This window comes from Lactuca serriola, chromosome 8 (genome assembly GCF_051521515.1).
Source record: "Lactuca serriola cultivar US96UC23 chromosome 8, Lser_US96UC23_V15, whole genome shotgun sequence".
Lineage (NCBI taxonomy): Eukaryota > Viridiplantae > Streptophyta > Magnoliopsida > Asterales > Asteraceae > Lactuca > Lactuca serriola.
Window position 1 is genome coordinate 181,721,193 of NC_136415.1, and position 22,416 is coordinate 181,743,608.

The 22,416-nt window shown below is 33.6% G+C and overlaps 1 protein-coding gene across 1 annotated transcript; it reads right to left on the reverse strand.

The window, feature by feature from the left end:
* Positions 1-6,106: 6,106 nt before the first annotated feature.
* LOC145070426 (eukaryotic translation initiation factor 6-2) lies at positions 6,107-8,833 on the reverse strand. The gene is made up of 8 exons (XM_079017370.1): positions 8,675-8,833; positions 8,122-8,174; positions 7,766-7,862; positions 7,580-7,665; positions 7,458-7,502; positions 6,873-7,003; positions 6,656-6,766; positions 6,107-6,557 (listed from the first exon to the last, which is right to left on the reverse strand). Exons 2-8 carry the CDS (start codon positions 8,129-8,131, stop codon positions 6,300-6,302), a joined length of 738 nt encoding a protein of 245 aa, XP_078873496.1. The 5' UTR covers positions 8,132-8,174; positions 8,675-8,833; the 3' UTR covers positions 6,107-6,299.
* Positions 8,834-22,416: the final 13,583 nt, after the last annotated feature.

Consider the following 22,416-nt stretch of genomic DNA (forward strand, 5'->3'; position numbering starts at 1 on the left):
AATACCCTAAAATGCACACATATGTATGTATTTTTATTTTTGTTCAGAGTATTTAGTCCTGATGCATTTATAGTTTCATATCTTGTATGATTAGATATGTCAATTCACTATAAACATTGCTCTGATACCAATCTGTCACACCCCGACCCAGACGGCGGAAACGTCCGGGGGCGGGTGACTTCATCTTGTAATATCATCACAGTGAATATAAATGAATCAAAGACCACATCATCACCATACATTCAATAATACAACATATAGGGTTTACATCATTGTATTTGTTCACAAAGTTACATTCCAAAATATTAAATGTATGATGAAAACATAAACACATCAAAAGTCCAAATTTTTCCTGATGACCGGCCTGTTTACCGTGTCCCTGAGAATACAAGTTATTTTAAAAATGTCAACATATATAATGTTGGTGAGTTCATAAGCATGTTTGTATGAAAACTTTGTATCATTTTGTAAGCACCAGAAAATCTGATATTTTCTGTAAAAATGGTTTGAGAGTTTTGTTCCAAATCTTGTATCAAAGCATGTGTGTTCTGTTTTGACAGTGTATAAAAAGAAAGTTCCAAAAAATCCTATATTTTCTGTATTAGGTAAATGATAGTGTATAATGTATTTCCTAGAAAATCTGATATTTTCTGTTTGTAAAAGAGTTATGGTCTTGAAACCCTAGACCGAAAAACAGTGTATGTATGATTTCGTAATATCAAAATGTATATGTATTCCGTAAATTTATTGTGTTGTTATTCTCTCTGTGAGTCGTTATAACCATGCTTGATGTGACTGATATGCCTGTCATGACGTTCTTTAGGATTCGCTTGTTTAAGGTAAGATATTTGTCACCCTAGACTGGCCTAGTCTAGTTATAGCGAACAGCTCAAGTGTGGGGTGTCAACCACGTATAGATCTATACAAATAAGGCCCATAAAACTGTATGTTGGCAAATAAAGCCCAATAAAACCGTAAGTTGACAAATTAAGGCCCAATAAAACTGTATGTTGACAAATAAAGCCCAATAAAATCGTAAGTTGACAATTAAGGCCCAATAAACATGTAAATGACTCCAAAAGTCCATCTTGTTTACCTTTAGTGTCAAAAATTGTCCTCTTATGTACATCCTTTGGATTTCTAGTAACCTTTACATGTTTAATCTTTTCAACATAATACAAAGTTACTTCTAAGAGTTTACATACAAATATCACCAATATTTGGAAGATATTTCGAATTTTATGAGTGTTTAGCAAGCTTTCATGACATATTCACACCATATAACATGAAAATACACACATGCATGCATAAATACTTAGATCTAACACAAAACCAACTTGTATTCTACCCAAAACATATTAAAAGCCGAAAACAAGGGGTTATGAAGCTCACCTTGATGTTAGTTGAGTTTTGAAGAGAAGATTGACGGAAAATTCGGCCTTAGCTAACTCCCTTAGGAAGATTTTCGAACTTCATGGTGCTAAGTGGTGCTAAGAAGCTAGAATACAACATGAAGTCATGTGATGGAAGAGTTCTTTAGTGAAATATGGAAACAAATCATTTTGAGAGTGATATTACTTACCTAGTTGTGGTCTTTGATGAAGAATTCTTGAAGCGCACACACACACTCAAACCACGATTTTAGATAGGAAAAGGAAAGATTGATTTGTGTTCTTGAGGGAGATATGAGAGGATTTTTAGTGAGTTTGAAGTGGAAAAATGAGGGTGATGGTGGGTGCTCTCGGCCGAGAATAAGAAGAAGAAAGGGAAAGGCTTTGCCTTGATATATGGGGGGGTAATCTTGCATGCTTGGATACATGGAAGACAATGCAAGGATGTCTTCCATGTAATTATGAGGTGTCACTTACTCATTAATCCTTCATTAATCTTTTTTTATCAAACCCGGGAATAGGAGAAGGAAGAAAGAAAAGAATAAATATTGGGCTTGGTTTGAAATGCAACCGAGAATACTTTAGCCCAATAGGGATTTTTCGATCCATGTGGGCCCACATATAAGGCTACGGCCCAAAAAGGATAAAAGAGCTGGCTTTTCGGCCCAATGAGATTAAATAAGTGATTTTCGGCCCAATAAGGCCCATGAAGAGTGTGATGGCCCAAAATACTATTGCTTAATGAATGTGGGTCCAATTTGGGCCCAAATGTGGATTCTTGGCCCAAAAGAACCAAGTTGATGGATTATTGGACCATTAGGCCCAATAAGAGAATCCTGGTCCAATAAGAGGTTTGAACCGGGAAGTTAGGGTTTCAAGCTCAAGGTTGGGTGAATGTAGTGTATTGAATTAGGTTTAGAGCTTGCACAAGTGAGTTTTGATTCGAATTGTCGTTTTTGAATGAATAACTTGTATAACATCATACTTAGGGTTACAAGATACATCAGAAGTTAATTACGCATGGACAGAATTTCCTAGCCTAAAATGCTAGTTGTGACGGCCCTCCACTCGACGAGTTAGGGCAACCAACTCGTCGAGTCCCTCTGTCAAATAAATAAATAAATGAGTTAAATGTGTACCAAGAACTAGGCGTTACAAGTATATTTCTTATAATGGGTTCTATTTATTTTGTTTCTTAGCATAACATGTCGAATTCTAAATGTATTTATAACGGGTTTTTGCAAGCAATCTGTCTCAACCTAACGCTTGATTTCAACCTTATTTATTATTTTTACTCAATGGCATTATCAACTTGTTAAGAATTTATATTTTGTTTCACATTATTTTAATTGTGTTTATGTATATGCAAATGGAGGCCATCGAATTTAAAACACTAGATTGTTGCTCTTTGCATCTTTCACTTAAGATTTCATGGGGTTGAGTTTGTTTTAATGGCCTTTCAAACAAGAATTTATATTTTGTTTCATATTATTTTAGCTGTTTTTATGTAAATGCAATGGAGGCCAACGAATTTAAAAGGCTAGATTGTTGTTCTTTTCATCTTTCTTTTAAGATTTCATGGGGTTCAGTTTGTTTTAAAGGCCTTTTCAAACAACACTCCAAGGAGAATATGTCACTATTGGATTTGGACTTTGGAGCCAAATTCAAAATCTAAACCTAAAGGCACTTCTCTATGCTCTTCACTTACTAAATACTTTCAACATGAAGGTGTCGAAAAAAAAATATTTCATATGTTGTGGCTCCTTACAAGGCTAATGCCCAAATGACATTTTTAGCCCCTAGCAAGCATGTTGATACTGTCAGTACCGAAGACTGACTTTTTTTTTGTCTTTTTAGTGAGGATGATAAGGGCATTCATGTCTTTTGCAGAATCATTGCCAAATTGCCTCTTAGCATTCTTATGTTTCTACCGACATTTTTTTTTTCTATTTTCCATTTGTGATGTTCCATTGAAAAGATTGCATATTTGCATGATGTGTTTTGTCATTTGATGAGAAGTTAAGTATTGATGGGTCATCTCCTCCGGTGGAAGATGTTGTGTTGACTAAGGCATTCCAAATTGGAACCAAAGAGGTGCAGAATATCAAGTCCGGGTTTGCTCCTATGAACATGAAGTAAAATAACCAGCACCCACGTGTTTGATTCATATGGGCTTGGTTGGTTTTCTTTTTGTTCTTCATTAAAAGACTATGGAGAAACAGGTGTTCTATGGCTCCTAGATTTCTGATTTTGTCAATAAAAGTCATTTTCTTGGTTCTTTTTTCCCTATATATAGACGTCATGTACAATGATTCATAAACGATTTTTGCTATCTCTTTAGTATTTATATATTAGCTGGCAAATAAATTAAATGCTTTCAGAAATGACATGATTATGAGGGTAAAGGATTCTTTTGTATCATTCTAGCATCCTTTTTTCCTTTTTGAAAGTGTATTAATTTTTTAATCATTTTAAGATAATTAAGCATTTGAAGTTCAATGGAATTGTTGTTCCACCTCTCTATGAAGAATCTTTTAGGAGGGCAATATTGAATTTAAAGTTTGTCTGTTTTATGCAGGTATGATCTTTGTTATGCTCTGTTTTTGGTGGGAAAGAGAAAGACAAGATTGAAATTCCAGGATAGTTTTGTATTTATTTTGTGGGTTGCATACTTTGTTTCACATCTATTATATAAGGATATAATGTGCAGACTACTAATCTGTTAATTACTTTGGTTAATATCATTTTTTTGTTATGGCCTTTGTAAAAGTTTGAGTTTGGTTTTATTGGATTAAATGAAAAGATATATGTGCATTTCTTATATTTGTAAGTGTTCTTCTATACACCAAGGCTGAAAACGCAATTGTCTATCAAAATTATATTCGTTAAGCAACTGGATGTTTTATATTAAGGTTGATATGTTGAGCGAATACTAATACGTAAGACATATGTTGGTATTTTTAATGATTGCGGCCTATTTTTTCTCACAGTGTTGTATTTTATAGGTGTGCACAAATGACTAAGGACAAAATCATCAAAAATATCCCTAATGTCGTATTCAAAGTATATACAAATAGTTCATGAAAGAATATCTACAGAGAATAAAACAAAAAATAAATCTCACATGCGGGTCACTAATATGTAAGACCTATGTTGGTATTTTTAATGATTGCGGCCTATTTTTTCTCCCAGTGTTGTATTTTATAGGCGTGCACAAATGACTAAGGACAAAATCATCAAAAATCTCCCTAATGTCGTATTCAAAGTATAAACAAATAGTTCATGAAAGAATATTTACAGAAAATAAAACAAAAAAAAATCTCACATGCAGGTCACTCACCTAGTTATAATTATTTAAGGTAGGTCACAAATTTAATAATATATTATTTGTTATATATATATAAAAAAAAAAAATAGATGGGTCAAGTGACGTACCTTGGTTATATGTATATTCGCCATTGATTATTTATTTAGAAGCCATTAAAAAAGTTAACTCCTTCTTTGACAAATATGAAATAGAGCAAATTACACAAATGGTCTCTATGGTTTAGGGTAATTTACATGCTTGATTCCTAATTTATTTTTTTAACTCGGAAGGTCCCTACTGTTTGTTTTTCTTACGCGTTTGGTCCCTATTTCATCTAAAAAGACTATTTTGCCCTTGATTTTTTTAACTTATTTAAATAAACACACCCCCAACCCCAACCCCCTCACATTATCCTACCTATCATACCATTTTTTCTTATTTAAATAATAGTCTTTTAGGTAAGACAGAGACCAATCGTGAAACAAAAACAAAAAATAATTTCCAAACGCATAACAAAAACAAACATTAGGGACCTTCCGAGTTAAAAAAATAAGTTAGGGACCAAATGCACAAATTACCCCAAACCATAAGGACCATTAATGTAATTTACTCTATGAAATAAGATAGATGATTATCAATTTGGTAACTTGACAATTATAAAACTTACTCAATTTCAAAATTATCTTATAAATTACAAAATAATTCAAAATAAATCGTTAAATTATTTTATTTGAATTTTTTTCCTAAAAATTATATTTTTTTAATTTTTAAGTTTGAAAGCATTTTGTAAATCTTTTCGCTATTTGAAAAAGTTTTTTTCATAGGTTTTATACTTAGAGTAGAGTCTTTTAATTCCAACCACGCAGTAAACCTATGCCTTCAATTTTTAGTGAAGAGAACATTTTGTAAATCTTTACACAATTAGAAAAAGTTCTTTTTTTTATAGGTTTTATAATTAGACTATAGTCTTTTAATTCCAACCAAGACATATGCCTTTACTATCATTTTATTTTAATCAATAATTATATTTAACATTAACTATTAATTAATTAAATATTAACTACTCTTTAACTAGTTAACCATAGATATACAAACACTAAATACATTTGATGCTCTTTCTAGCTACACCTTGCTTGGTTGGGTGGCATTTTGTTTATTAATAATCATTTCCCATTTCCAAAAAAAATCACAAAATTAGTAATTGTTAAAACAACATACATATTTAAAATACATTGCAGTCACATAACATTTTATTTTCTATCCAGTAATACCTCTCATCGAAATATCTAGTATTAAAACATGACGTGGTTACAAACAACAAACCAAATGAGATTAATGAGAACTTCATACAACATTCTTGATACACAGATAATTAAACTAGTTAATTTAAAAAGCACGAGAAAAAAAAAAAAAAAACATTTAATAATTGCTTACATTTAGTAAAAAGACAATTAAGACTTTACCAATTAAAAGATACAAAATAAATAACCAAAAACAAATCAGTTCCATTGTATCAATGTAACAAAAAGGGAGAAAACAAAAGTCCAAAAAAAAAAAAAAAAAAAAAAAAACAAGCATATAAGTCTGTAAGTATTCAGACATCAGACATAGGTATCAATCAAAGACTTCCTCATTTCATCAACAATAGCACTCGGTTGAGCTTCTCTCAGCTTAAACACACTTTCAATCACCGACAGTTCCGTAGCCGTGGTGTCCGAACCGCAGAACGCGGTCCAGTCGTTCACGGTTAACCCGGCGGCAATCACTTCACTGCCACGGTTAACCGTGCCAGCCACCAACGGGACTTGAAGAAGAGTCGAAAGCTCATCCAAGTCTTCAATGGAAGTATGAGGGTGCACCTATAATAACAAAATCATTTCTTCTTTTTTAAATATTTAATATTTTTTAATAATAAAAAAATTGAAAGTAGGATGATATAATTGAAATATCTTCTTACCAAGCCACCTCTGTTGGAAAACGCGCAGTAGCTGCCAACGAGGATGTTTCCGGCGATTGTTTGGCGGAAAACTTCGACACCGAGAACATCGGCGATCATTTCTTCGGTTTCCTATTGAATTGAAGAAATTGGTCAAAATGTAAAATAAATTAAACTTAGGGAAGTCAAAATTTAAAAAATAAAAAAATAAAAAATAAAAGAAGTTATGGGTGTTTACCCTGTCGAGATCAGTGTGGACAAGGGCAACATGGTCATTGCACGCTATGCAATTTCCAAGGGCGGATAGTCTTTCGTCAATGCGTTGGACAACAACCGCATCGGGTAGACTGTTCCTCAAGTGTTGAAGCTCTAAGAATTAAAAAAAAATGAAAAACAAGCTGTATCACAAAAATGATTGAATACTTATTTACTTATGCATATAATTTTATTTAGAGTAAATTATAGAAGGTTTGTCAAAAAAAAATTATGGAGCCTTTTTCATCCACATAGTTTCATCTTGTTGCATCCACCACCCTAATCAATGTAAAATGACTGTTTTGCCCTTATCTGACCATCTTTGTCGTTTGAATATGAAGAAAGTGGGGTACACATTTTTAGAAAAATAATAATAAAGCAAAAGTTAGGAAAGATCATAAAGGGTAAAATGGTCATTTTACACCGAATGGAAACAATGGATGCAACAAAATGAAACCAAATGGACAAAAAAGGTTAAAATTTGTAGCAAGGGAATCAATAATTTTTGACAAAAAACAGGGACGATTTATGTAATTTAAGCTAAATGCAATAAAAGGTATAAGCTTACCTTGGTCAGTAGTAGTATGGGGTAAAAGAAGCCCGTTTTTGTTACCTAGAATAAAAAAAAAATCAAGAATCAGTGTTTGAAACAGAATGAGGAAGGTTCTAGAAGCTTCCGGAAGTATTTACCAACGCAGAGCCTTCCAATTATTCTTGTGCCACCAATGGAGGTCTTAACCACAGGAATAACATCTGCTAACTCAGATTCAAATGTGCTGCAAAACAAACATTCATTCAACTTATTGTAATATGGATATTTTCAATGATGAATATGAGGAGGGTATTATCGTCTTTTGACCAATCAAAATAACAAACCTGTAAAAGTTTTCAGACCCTCCAATTGCTACCAAGCAATAAGCATTTGTTAATTTTGAGAACACCCCAATTTCACATGAGTTCTCAAACTGAAGTCCTGTGAACAGATAAAGAAAAAAAAAAGGCTTTCTCTTATCAGTGTGATTTTCAATGAATAAAATATCACATATTTTTTTGGACTACAAGCAAGAAAAAAGCAACATACTTTCATAGGTGTATTATAGAGGAAAATGAAAGTAAAATGTTATAATAAATAAATCAATGAAAGTATGTTGCTTATAACCAAAGAAACAACAAATAACAGTTAATTACACAATAAACTTAATTGACAAAAGTGGAAAAAGCAATTAACTTACTTGTGGCCATCTGAATAACAGCAGATGGAAATTTGCTTAGAAAGAAGAAGTATCTGTGAAACATATAAAATATTCACATATTTATGTATTAGAAAGCTATTAGAAAACTGGTAAAGACATACAACAATACATTAAAAACAATAGCTTTAACCTTCAAATTATTGAACGATGAACAATTGATGCAAAATAGTGAAAAACAAAGATTATTAAAATTCAAACACCTAGCCAATCGAAAGATATTTAATTCTGGATAAATTTCACCACCGACATTCGATGCAACATTTGGAAACAAGAAAATATCAATAAATTATAAATTTTGAATCTATGAAAACCACTAATTTAGTATTTATACACAAAGTTCTGCAGCAGACCTATTTAGTATTTATACACAAAGTTCTCCCAAAAGCGCAAAAGCACACAAAAACGTAGCTGCTCATCTATTGTTTACAAATTAATTACATGACTGTTTGTTTGTATGCTTGAATTGCTCGGTTTAAAACATATAAAACAGCCAATAACTAAATAATAGCAAGCGAAATACAGGTTTGCATACCTGGATATACGATTGAGATGGAGAAAGCTGAAGGTTGTGTTGAAAAATTCAGCGAGAAACCAGTATGGGGCTGGGTTTCAATTGTGCGTCTCCAATTAGGGTTTTGGTATTTAGGGTTTTAACCGAAACGAATATAGTAATGCTTGTTGGGAGTTTATATACCACCGCCTATATGTGTTTTTCGGTTTAGTTCGCGAATAAACTTGTGTTAGAATGAATACGGAAAATAAAAAACATATAATTTAAAAAGAAACAATAAAGTCACGTTTATGGCTCAATGGACATTAAACTTAAAATTTATATTTATATAGGATGTGTAATAGATCATTTAACTATTACTATGCATATCAATTAAGTCATTATTGTTAGTTTTTAACCATTTATCCGTTAACCAGTTTTCTAAATTACAAGAATGGCCCTATTTTTAAATTTCTTTCGTAGTTGGTCCTTATCAGCCATCTTTCAAATCACATGACTGAAACTACTACAATTCTGAAACTCTGGGGACCAAAGTGTAACATTGTCATTGTCAGCCCTAAATTCTTTTGTATCCCAACTTACTTGACCCTCCTTCACAATCGATCGAATATGTTGAATCTAATAAATTCATTGTTGTTTATAATTTGTTGGTATTAACTTATTTTTGATACTTACATTTTCTTACTTGAACCTGATGAAATTCTCAAAAACCCTACCCCCAAATCGCCAAAGAGACCAGTCGTTTGCATGAGGTGTTACAGCTTGAAGACCTACGAGAACTTGAAGGATCAAACCGTCGAAATCCTGCTACCTGATTTCGACTTCAATCATACGGTCGAAAGGAGGTTGAGTTCGGTTTCAGATATCGTCGTTTGGGTTTACCGGTTGATGGGGCAAGCTTTTCTTGTGTTCTTAAAATATGCGGAAGCTTATGGGATCAAATAATAGGCAAACAAATATATTGCGATTGCATTAAATACGGGTTTGTTAAGGATGTTAGCGTTGACACTTCCCTCATTGATATATATATATATATATATATATATATATATATATATATATATATATATATATATATATATATATATATATATATAAAACTGGATCGATTTCAATAGTTGAGAAGGTATTCGATGAAATGCCCGACCAAAATGTGGTGTCTTGGACTTCAATGCTTACAGGGTATTCATTAAAGGGGATACAAGATCAGGCTAGAGACCTTTTTCAGCAAACGAAAACATAAAGAATTAAACATAACTCATTCACATTTGCTATTGTTCTTGGAGCTATGGTTAACAATGGTGCAGTTGTGAAAAGGAATGCAGATTCATACCATGGTTGTCAAATTTGGCTTTGAGCTAACTACATACGTGTGTAATTCTTTGAATAGTATGTATTCAAAATTAGGAATGATCAGATGTACAAGATTTGTGTTTGATTATATGGAAGTTAGAGATGCGGTTTCATGGAATGGAATGACAGCAGTTCTTGTAAGTTGTAACAAATGGACAAGATTTACTTTCCCTTGACCTCTTCCATAAAATGAGACTTTTAGGGGTAAAACTCACACAACCCATCTTTTTAATAATACTAAAAGTATGTGCTGACATCAAAGAAAAGTTTGCCTATTATTGGTTTGGTGGTTATAAAATCCAATGGTATGCTTCATGTTTCAACCAGATTTAATGGGGAGAATAATAACAATGTTATACTTTGGTCCCCAGAGTTTCAGAATTGTGGTAGTTTTAGTCGTGTGATTTAAAACACGGATGGTAATGACCAACTAAGAAAAAAATTTAAAACGTAGGGGTCATTCGTGTAGTTTAGAAAACTGGTTAACAAAGGAATGGTTAAAAAATAACGATAATGGTTTAATTGACATATACAATAACAGTCAGATTACCTATTGCACAAAATAATAATAATAATAATAATAATAATAATAATAATAATAATAATAATAATAATAATAATAATTGGTTAAGTCAGATAAAACACATAAGTTCATTGTGCCACAGTGACATTTTCTCAACTTATATGTCTATTAAGTCAATTTGTGTTACTTTTTAACATATCTCACATTAACTAGTTATTTTGAATTACACAAATGGTCTATATGACTTGTTTTTTTTGCGCATTAAGTCACTTTCGTACATCTCTCCCCTCCGTCGTCTGCCACCGGTGATGCCACCTCATCTACACACCTTACTTCCCTCCCCTTTTAACTCTTTATGCCATTGTTGCCAATAATAATGACCAAAGCCACTCGGATTTCATCACTTTCTTCACCTTTATCATGTATCCTCTAAATGGATAACCTTACCACCTTTGACGATCGACCTACCACCCCGTTTCCTTCACCGCCATCCGTTGTTCATTTCCTGAAACCTCACGATACAATCTTTATCCGTCTCCGACCAACTAGTACCCATTCCATCCACCAACCATAACTTCCTCGTGACGTTATATCATTCATTGGTTTTCGACCCTCTTGCCGGAGAACGGTTTATCGCCCAGTCGCCTCTCCACTCACTAACAATCACCGTTAGTGCACCATCGGGAATATTCGTAACACGAACTACGTGGCTAGCAATGTTGGGGGCATTGCTCTGATGACGTACGTGGGAAGGATGATGGAGATGTAGGATATGGGGAGGTGGAGGGATGAGTACGGTGGTAGGAGTGGTAGGACTTAAAGATGTAAGATTTAGTAAAGAAATGGTGAAATACGAGAGTCTTCGGTCTTTGTTATTGGCAATAATGACATAAAGAGTTAAAAGAGAGGCAAGTAAGGTGTATAAAAGAGGTGGAGCCATTGGCGGCGGTATGTGAAGAGTGGAGAAGGGAGAAGTGACTTATTGCGCAAAAAAATTATAGGGACCATTCGTGTAATTTATAATAACTGGTTAACAACTGATTTGTTGAAAACTAACAAAAGTAATAGAGACCTATATTGTAAGCTTAATGACCTATGGTGCAAAAAAAAAACTTTAGTGACCCATCGAGCCATAGATATAAGTTTATTGTGTTATAGTGATACTTTTTCTAATTAAAATTTCACTAAGACTAAAGAGTATGGTGATGTTTTTGTCTACCAAAAAAGTGTGCAATGTAGATGTCACATAAGCGTTTTGCCATTTTTTTTTTGTCTTTTTTTGTCTATGATTAGGGTGTGGTCATGCATTTTCCTATGAGCTTTTTCTTTTTCAAAATAAAAAAGTTAGCATTTAATAAAAACCATTGATATTAATTAAAATAAAACATAAATTTCATTAGGAAACCTAAAATAAAAAAACATGAATTTAAAATTACATTAGAAAACCTAGAAAAAAATACATTAGAAAACCTAAAAAGATAACATAAAACTAAAATTTCATTTTTTTTGTAGATTATATTTAGCCCATATTGACGCTTTGACTGCCTTAGCCGATTCTTGATCTTCAGGTTTGAGATATCTCACGTCTTGCATTAACAATAAATATTTTGTGAGTTTGACGGTTTCAGCCATATACTTCTCTAAAGTTGTATTTAATTGTGCCTTTTGCACCATCATTTCCTCGGATTTGGTAGACCGCTCGGTTGGCGACTGAAGAATTTGAAGATGTTGCTTTTCCTTTTCCTTTAGCTTTTGCTATTTCCATTACCATGGGACAATGAGGCGATTGTATTTCTTCATTGTCATCATTAAGATCAATGTCGATGTGAGCATCCAATAACATGTGTTGTGAGCTCATATATGAAGATGTTTTGCTTCTTTTTGGATGATTGAAAATGTCTTCATGTGTTCAAAATTCCTTCCAACTAATACTTTTTTGACACATGAATTTAAAAGGGTTTAGCATGTCATCTTGGAATGTCTCATGGCTTTTTTCAACAAACTCACCTCACTTTCACCGCTAGCCCGTTGTTTTTCAAAGTTTGTGTAAATTTCGTTTCAATGTGTGACATAAAATAGAGAGTTTTTCATAATAATAGGCAATGGAAGCTTTAAAATTTTACTAGTAATTTTCGAGTTTATGTCAAAACAAAACCACAAATGATCCTTTTAAAGAGGTTAGGATGAAATTAAAAACAAACATAAGGTGTTTTAGAATGATAACCTTTGGAGCCTTTGAACCCACTTTGTTTTGGGGTGTTAAAGTATTTAGAGTTTGAACTTCTCTACAAGTAATCAACCACCAAGAGTAAGGTACTATGGAATGCTAGTTCCTTTTTGTATTCTTGTGTATTTTAATCCTTTAAGTACTTAATACAAGTAAGAGCTAAAGGAGACAACACAAGGGATCTTTACTTACCAAGACTGTAATGTCCCAAAAATGTCAAGTAAAAGTTTCATTTTTGATCAACCAAAATTATCCATTCATTTGTTCCAAAAGATAATAATAGTAAAAACATCAGAGTAAGAAATCATAAATAGCCAATGCAAAATAAAATTTGGGGGATGCAATGTGATCACGCCAGCCCCTTCCCTTTGGAACTAGGAGTACCTGAAAAACATTTTAAACATAAACCGTAAGCACAAAGCTTAGTGATCTCCTTAAAATACCACATACCATACATAAGATAGTAAATGTTATGGTCACCGTATAGTCTTCCTACCATGAGTCGAACATGGTCTTTCCTAGCTAATGTCAAGGCTAAATCCCGGTCTTACATGTCGATGCCAAGGGCTAAACCATGGTCTTCCATGCAAATATCACAAAGATATCTAGTATTCTACATATAAATGCTAGGAGCCAAATCCTGGTCTTTCATACAATTGTCAGGGGACAGTCCCTAGTCTTTCATACATATACCAACGGCCACACCCTGGTCTTCCATGCAAGCATCACAAAGACAACTAGCATCCTACATAGTATAGTGGGAAGACTCACCTCATTGACGAAAACCACATCTAACAGCACCCACAGCCAAAGAATGGTGCTAAAGCCCTCCTAGTAATGATGGGTTTTAGGTAAAACAATTCCTAAGTTCACATGCAACCTACTTTGGATCTATGTTTTAACTATCGAACATACAACTTTGAATTGCAAAACAAGAACCCTAGAGGAGGAGGCTAATTTCGAAATTAACAAACTAGGGTTTAGGAGTTACATACCTTTCAATTGTTATAGTAAACAATTGATAATTCCCTTGATCTTGATCTTGATCTTCTTGGAAGCTTAGCACCACAAGTACAATGCCTCTAATGGAATCACACCCAAACTAGCAAGAAGGAAAGTAGAAGAGAGAGAGGGTAGAGGGAGTATGCAAAATCTCAGCCTTAGGGTTTCTTCAAAAGAAAGAGTGACCAAAATGTGAACCAGGAGGCTCCTTATATAGCTGAGGGATCTAGGGTTTAGGAAAAACCCTAATGCTCCTTGCTTAGGGCCTAAGCAAGCCCAAGGGCCTTATCCAAGCCCCTATGGACGAAATTATTAGGGTTTCCGCTATAGATTTTGTCCACCCTCTTCCAAGGGGGTTCTAGAGCCTTCCACTCAGGTATTAGATAGTTGCAAACTAGTCCCTGCACTTTGTAATTAATTCTTTTAACCCCAAAATTAATTCTAATTAATTTCTGGTTAAATATTAATTAAACATAATGATTTCTAATTAATATATTAATCTTTAATATATTAATAAATTCATTTATATTAATTTATTAATCTTATAATAAATTAATATATCTCCTTTTATAATTTCCTTGTCCGGTTGCTAGGTTTGAGGGCAACGCAAAAGGACTGTGCTGCTATCAATTCAAGTACATACCAATTATAGTTATGGGCTTAGACACCTAATCCAACAGTCTCCCACTTGGATAAGTCTGTAACTATAATTGCTAGTATGCCTTCTAAATTTGACCAGCAAATTGTAGCTTCCAAAAAGCTGCTGCCGAACTCTGACCCAGTCAGTTACGTGTCCTAAGATAAGTGATCATATAATCCTTCGTTCTGCCAGATATCCCTAGACAAAAGACATGGAATGTAATCAACCTCTTTGTCCAGAATCTATGTTTCCCAATTCCTGATTTGTGATGATGTAGGACTTCTAATTGAACACATCAATTTAGTCCTGGCTGGGCCCAGCACATAAGTCAACACCAAATCATCGAGGGGCCCACAGATATCGCTTTTCCGGTTAGGGCAAAAGGAACGAATAAATGTTGACACATATGCTTGTATCTTTTACTCATCAAATTATACATGACAATATGTTTTATAACACCAAGTTACTGATGCGTTTTCGTATCACCAATGCATGACCGACTTGTAAATTACAACTCATATATCTTCGTTTCAAGATTATAAGATATTATCGTCTCAGTATTACTCGTGATGAATTCCATGAAGTAATACTCTGAGCGAGGGTTTATCCAATACTCAAATCTCAATTTCTGAGTACTCATGAACGTTGTAGCAAATCTATTGCCATGTCTATCCTTAGACAATCTACAATCCAGTTCATGACAGTCTTGATTCACTACTTACTTCCAAAAGTACGAGCGACTGTGGAGTTTGAATAATCTTATTATTTGGGAAGTCAAAACATGCAAAGTGAAAAGCAATAATAATATTAATCGTATATGGCCCCAAAGCTTTTGACCGTAAATAAAAACACTTTTATTTAAACACCATATTGATTACTCATTATTCATTGCTTACAGTTTCAGAAAATCAACTTATTAATCAAGTTATAACCATAGTTGTCCCATGCTCCAAGCATGCACACTTTGGTTTCCTATGGTCCATACTTTGTGAATAGATCAATTGAAAAAAATTTCATCTCACAATCCCCAATCTTTATTATTAGTATAAGAATACCAAATTCTTACCACTTCTAGAATATGTTAGATTCTAACATTTTATGCAATAATTCTTTCGTAATGTCATAGCACAAAAGTCACCAAGACTCGACTAATGAAATTACAAGGTATTCTATCGGAAATTGTCACAAGACAATTCCATAGACGTGAAGTCTCACATTCAAAGTACATTCCTTTGAACATCCTTCTCGCATAAAAGTTTCTAATCTAGACATATTTCTTAATATCCAACTCCCATTAATGGAAACATTTCCATATTTGCCATATGACAACTCATTCTTAACAGAATCTTATATATTCATAATAATGTCAATATAGCCCATTCAGTACTATACTTCCAACTACTTACAAGCGACAAATCCTCAGTGAACCTCAGATTTTCCTTTGATAGTTGCTTAATTATTTTAGTCAAAACCGATTCTAGTTCCTTTTTCCCTCTTAATGCCCTAGGAATTTGGAAGATTTTAGAATGGTCAAATATTATAGCACATGCAATCGATCCTATATCCGAAGCGTATTGGACACGATGCATAATGTCTCACATAAAGACGTGATACTTTATCATCCTTCTGCCATAATATTTTATGTGTCCTGTTCCCACAATTCGATCTATGAAGAGGGATGTTGTGATCATAATCGAATTTGAGAAAGCACTATATTTCCTTGACTAAATTTATTAACGTTTCTCGATCTAAGCTTTAGAATATTGAAATGAAGTATAATATTCTCTCCCTTAATTATATTAAAACAACTTTTCAACCATTGCAACTTTGCAAAGTGAATCTTTGTTTTCTATAATTAATATTGCTAACTCGTAATACTTTACCATAACAATAATCATGCTCCCACTAACATGATGATTATTTTCTTACTAGCATAACACTTATGCTCCCACTAGCTTTGACATGTATTTAGAAAACAATTAAACTTCCAGAGAACAATGCCTATTGAATTCCTTAAGTTCATATTTATAATACCTAATGCTTTGATAAGCCTTTATCAAAGCTTCTTAAACTCATACACCTTTGCCTTAGAAAGCTCATATATGTGTGTAGACAAATTCAGAACTTATGTCACTAAGTCCCAAATGTTTAGACTAATTGCCAAATCTCACAATTCGAACTATGGAAAGGGATGTCGTAACCATAATCGAATTTGAGAATACAATTTCCACAATCACTATCTTCTTAAAATCTCTCTTAGTGAAAGCATTTCCTCACAGTCAATTTTATGAAGGAGGTAGTCTTATGACACTTAGATTTTGTGGTGTATAAGTTCCTATCCATGTGAATTTGTCAGAACCAAAGTTTGTGACAAATCCAAACTCATATGGACTGAACTTTCTTAATCTTGATTTCTTGCCTTATGGTAACACGAGTGCCCACCATGTCTTCCAAGCGGTTTAGCAACTCATCCTTACTTATCAATGTACTTTCCATTTATCAAGGTGCTTTGTCTTTATGCATTCACATGAGAACTCATAGAACTCACATGCATAATTAACTCAATTGGAATGACACAAAAAAGGAGTATGTCATCCACGATAGGCTGTAAACCTCAAGTCGTGTGCTAGTGATGATTGATAAGGTTTATTCTTGATTTGTTCTTGAAATCCTTTTCAAGATCATTAAAACTCCCACTGACCTCTTGACATATATGACTCTCTTGTCAGGAAACTTTCCTAGACAAAACAAATATTTAAGAGTTAGTGTAATTCTTATCAAGACAAAACACTTCACAAAATTTGTCCTAGTTGGTCTGTGTCTTATCCAAGACATCACAACTTACCAATTTCAAATGTGCAAGAATAAGAAAGCCTTTTCCAAACTCCACATTTGATGAGTGTTATAAACCTTCTCGAGACTTTTCACTAAATTCACAATCTTGGAGTATAACTCTAAGACTTGATGTTGGAACAAAGTATGATTGACTTCTTGATTTTAACCATTTCCACAATTCTCGATTCCTCTTCTTAGACATGCAAATGCACTAAGACTCACTTAGAGAATCAATTGAGATACGGTTCCTTATCATTAAGACTTATCATAAAACACAATAAAAGGTACTCTCCCTTTTTCTTAGAATAAAGAAACTTTTATTTTTCTGCCTACTTGATTCTTCTTATTCGTTCTACTATTGATTGAAACTCTTTCGATCAACTCAGAATTATACTTAATCTTATAAGTATAATCATATTTACTAAACTTTAGTAAATCATGATGAATATCTTTATCACTCTTGTGGTGGACTTGATCAACGCACAACCTAGTGTACTTGATCTCCTAGTCCTTCTCTTAACACTTTGCCAAAGAATTAGTCTAATTTCCAAGTATGAAGTTTCTCATTCATCATGCAACCTAGTTGTATGATTTCAAGTTTCTGTCCAATTGAAACTTGGGCGACGAGAATCTTTCCTTATTTGGCAAATTTTTGACATTTCCACAAATAACATAATTAAGAATCAAATCCATTCATTGTAGTAATACACAAACATCAATTTTTCACAACGATTTCATTGCAAGGATATATATATATATATATATATATATATATATATATATATATATATATATATATAATTATTCAAACCAAAATTTCTTTTATTCATAAAGAGCAGAGGAAAACTTGTCCTTACAATGCAAAATCAACTGAAAAACTATGTATTTATTCCTAACAAATCTATCATAACTTTCTAAGCTCAAAATCTGATCTTCGAATCCATGCGACGATGATCCATTTCTTCGTGATCAGACTCATCTTGCTTTTCCATCAAGCTTCCTCTCTTTTATCTGATCCTGCAAAACATTCAAATGTAATCTTATCACATTATGTATTAAGAATCAATGAATAGGAACTTAATGGAGTTAGATAGTGGATTTTACCTGAAGCAGAGCCATATTCCTTGACTCTCCCATCTCTTGGACTCTTTAGGTTCTCAGGGCAGATTTGTATCCAACGCCCATTCTCTTGGCAGCAGAAACAGGTGGGTTCTTTTGGAATGTCCTTGAAAGCATGGTTGGTTGATTCACCAAACAAATATGCTCCATTGCTTTGCCAAATCATTTCTGATTCAGCAGCAATAAGCATGTAAGTTAGGTCAATGAGGGTGGCGTCAAGACCCATCATATAATACTCTTTTTTAAACTTATTATATGATTCAGGGAGTGACTGAAGAACCCAGTCCGCAGCCAACTTCTTGGGAACGATCGCACCCAACATTATCAACCTATCGATGTGTGATTTCATCCCTAGGATGTGAGCACACACGGGTTTACCATCTTCATGTTTCATTTCCAATAGGGCTTTAGTGATATTGAACTTTTCAATCCTTCGGTCTTGTGGGTTTGGGAGAACAATGGGAGGAGGTGGAGGAAGTGGAATCAAGTTAGTCCACATGGCAGGGATTGATCTTTCACCTTCATAGTGGAACAGACTTTGAGCAGGAATACCTTTTCCTTTAGATTCGGGAAGACCATGGTTAGATTTAGACATCTACAAAAACGGGAGAAAATTCAAGTTAGTTGATAAGAATCCTTGATGTAACACCCAAAAGAAACATCGAGGCTAGGATCCAACACAACATTCCACAAATTGGAAGAGGGATGCCGTAATCCAATTTGCAGAATATTTGAAGGTAGGTAAATGACGATTTACCAATTTCCAACATGAAAAACGAAAGAGAAGGTTAAGTTTTAAATGTATTGGAAACTCCTAGATCCTTTGAGATACATTGAAACTATTCAATGGCATGTTTTAATCTCGGATTATGCTCTTCTATTTGTGACTGGGATGCCGAGGATCATAAACAAGATGTGAATAACCATGCAAATATGCTTGGTAACCTCATTGTCTTTATCATTAACTATTAATGTGCCGGTAAACCACACATGCTCCATCAAAATGACAATCATGAGATACCCACTACTACTCTTTATTAGTGCCTTTTAGTGTGCCGGTTAACCACACACGCTCCACTAACGACCAATAAAGCATAATGTGCAATTTCATGGATTAGCATACTTTTCACATTTTTCCTAAAGTAACTAGAGTTGGGATTTTGAAAAATAATGTTCTAGTACTTTCTTTAATAGCATTATACTTTTAATGAGAAGTAGTTGTCCTATCAAATCCGTTCTACTAACGACCCTCCACTAATCAAGGAAGTGATGGGTGAGAGTGGACACCCATTCAACTACCATTTTATAGGCAGTGTCCTTATACCCCCCTTATAGACTAGCTTCGTGAATGAGGCATGCTAGTGATTTGACTGACCATAGTCTTATACATATATAATATTTAACTTTTAATTATAATATATATATATATATATATATATATATATATAAGGTGTGTTTTAAACATTTTAAAACTCCAAGGGTTTATATAAATTTTTCGAAATTTAAACTATTAAATTTTAAATTTAAATAAACCAATTAATTAGATTTAATATTTATCTATTAATTAACTTTTAATTAATTTATTAAATCTTGTAAGGATTATCTAATTAAATTAAACAATTAACTTAATCCTAATCCATATCCCTTTTAGATTTCAAAAAATATGGGGATAGGATAATTTCCTTATTTTTCTCAACCAAATAACTAGATTTAATATTTATCTATTAGTTAACTTTTAATTAATTAATTAAATCTAGTAAGGATTATCTAATTAAATTAAACACTTAATTTAATCCTAATCCGTATCCCTTCTAGATTTCGAAAATATGGGGATAGGATAATTTCCTTATTTTTCTCAATTATCCAATAAGGCAACTATTATCCAAAACAAAGAAACCCTAAAAGGGGGAGCATATTTCGAAATCTCAAGGGGAGGAGGCTAGGGTTTTGGAAACCCTAACCCTAATTTCGACTAGGGTTTATGGAGGCTAGGGTTTTCGAAAACCCTTTGCACCAAAACCCTAAAATCGAAAATTTTGGTCTTTAGGGTTTAGTGGCTATAAACCCTAATTTGCAATTCAACTATTATAGGAATTCAATTTAAAACAACAATGGCTCTGATACCACTGATGGGTTTTAGGTAAAACAATTAAACTAGAAAACAATTCCTAAGTTCACATGCAACCTACTTTGGATCTATGTTTTAACTATTAACATATAACTTTGAATTACAAAAAAAGAACCCTAGAGGAGAGAGGCTATTTTCGAAAATAACAAACTAGGGTTTAGGAATTACATACCTTTCAATTGTTATAGTAAACAATTGATAATCCTCTTGAACTTGATGTTGATCTTCTTGGAAGCTTAGTACCACAAATGTAATGCCTCTGATGGAATCACACCCAAGAACTAGCAAGAAGGAAACTAGAAGGAGAGAGAGAGGGAGGGAGTATGCAATTTTGGCCCTAAGGGTTTCTTCAAAAGAAAGAGTGGCTAAAAATGTGAACAAGGAGGCTCCTTATATAGTTGAGGGATATAGGGTTTAGGAAAAACCCTAATGCTCCTTGCTTAGGGCCTAAGCAAACCCAAGGGCCTTATCCAAGCCCCCTTGGACGAAATCCTTAGGGTTTCCCCTATAGATTTCGTCCACCTCCTTCCAAGGAGGTTCTGGAGCCTTACACTCGACTATTAGATAATTGCAAACTAGTCCCTACACCTTATAATTAATTCTTTTAACCCCAAAATTAATTCTAATTAATTTCTGGCTAACAATTAATTAAACATAATGATTTCTTATTAATATATTAATATTTTAATATATTAATAAATTCATTTATATTAATTTATTAATCTTATAATAAATTAATATCTCTCCTTTCATAATTTCCTTGTCCGGTTGCTAGGTTTGAGGGCAACCCAAAAGGACTGTGCTGCTATCAATTCAAGTACATACCAATTATAGTTATGGGCTTAGACACCTAATCGAACAAGTAAACCATACAAGGTAAACCCTTAGTCTACCTTCTAAAACTAGCAATTTGACAAAAAGTCAGCCCATGCCAAAGGTCAACGATCAAAGTCAAAGTCAAAGTCAACATCAAAAGATGGCTCCCACGTCGTGGCCTACTCATGGCCATGTCATGGCTAATAAACTCAGTCCCGATCCACCACTCGGTATTAGTCAACTCAATAAACAGTCACCATGATGTGGGCCCTCATTGGCCACGTTGTGGGCATGTCAAGACAAGATAATCACAGAGTCCTTCATCACCACATTGTGGCACTCTACATCAGTGTTGTAAAACTCGCCGAGTTGGCCGATTACTCCTCTGAGTACTCGCTACTCCCCCCTTGTCGAGGTGAGTTACATAATCTCAAGTACTCCCCGATCGACCCCTTACGAACTGAGTAGTGTTGTGAAATTCGGTCAACTCGGTGATTAATATGTATAATATACTTAATGATTTATTATTTAACACACACACATGTGATTATTACTACATATATATCTTAAATTTTCAGTAATTATTCATGAAGTGAGACCATTATGTGTTTTTCGTTTTTTGTGTATTTACATGTATCCAGTTTTGTTATATATTTCAATCAACTTATGATTTTATATTATGATTTTGACATATATAATTTCCCTAAAAATATTTCTACACAAATTTCCAAATCCGAGTATTCCCCGAGTACTCCCGAGTACTCGCTACTCGATAGTCGGCCGAACAGGTACCGCGTAACGAGTTCTACAACCTTGCTCTACATGTTAAGTTGTGGCTACCTGCTAGGGAACATCTTATGGATTGAGTCATTAACCCATTAAGCCATCAACTTCAACTTTCCATAAAGCTTCTAAGGACTCTAAAGGCTCATAAAAGTGTCAACTTTATGGACATGCATGTTCTTCACCCAACTAGGTCAAAATGGAGAAAGTGGCCTAAGATTCTTGCAAGGCTTCACCAATCTTAACTAAAACCTAGATCTTAAAGTTGTAAGGCTCAAGGGACCTTGATAAGCCATAAGAACTTTATTTCATTCCATCATACAAACTCCGCATATGG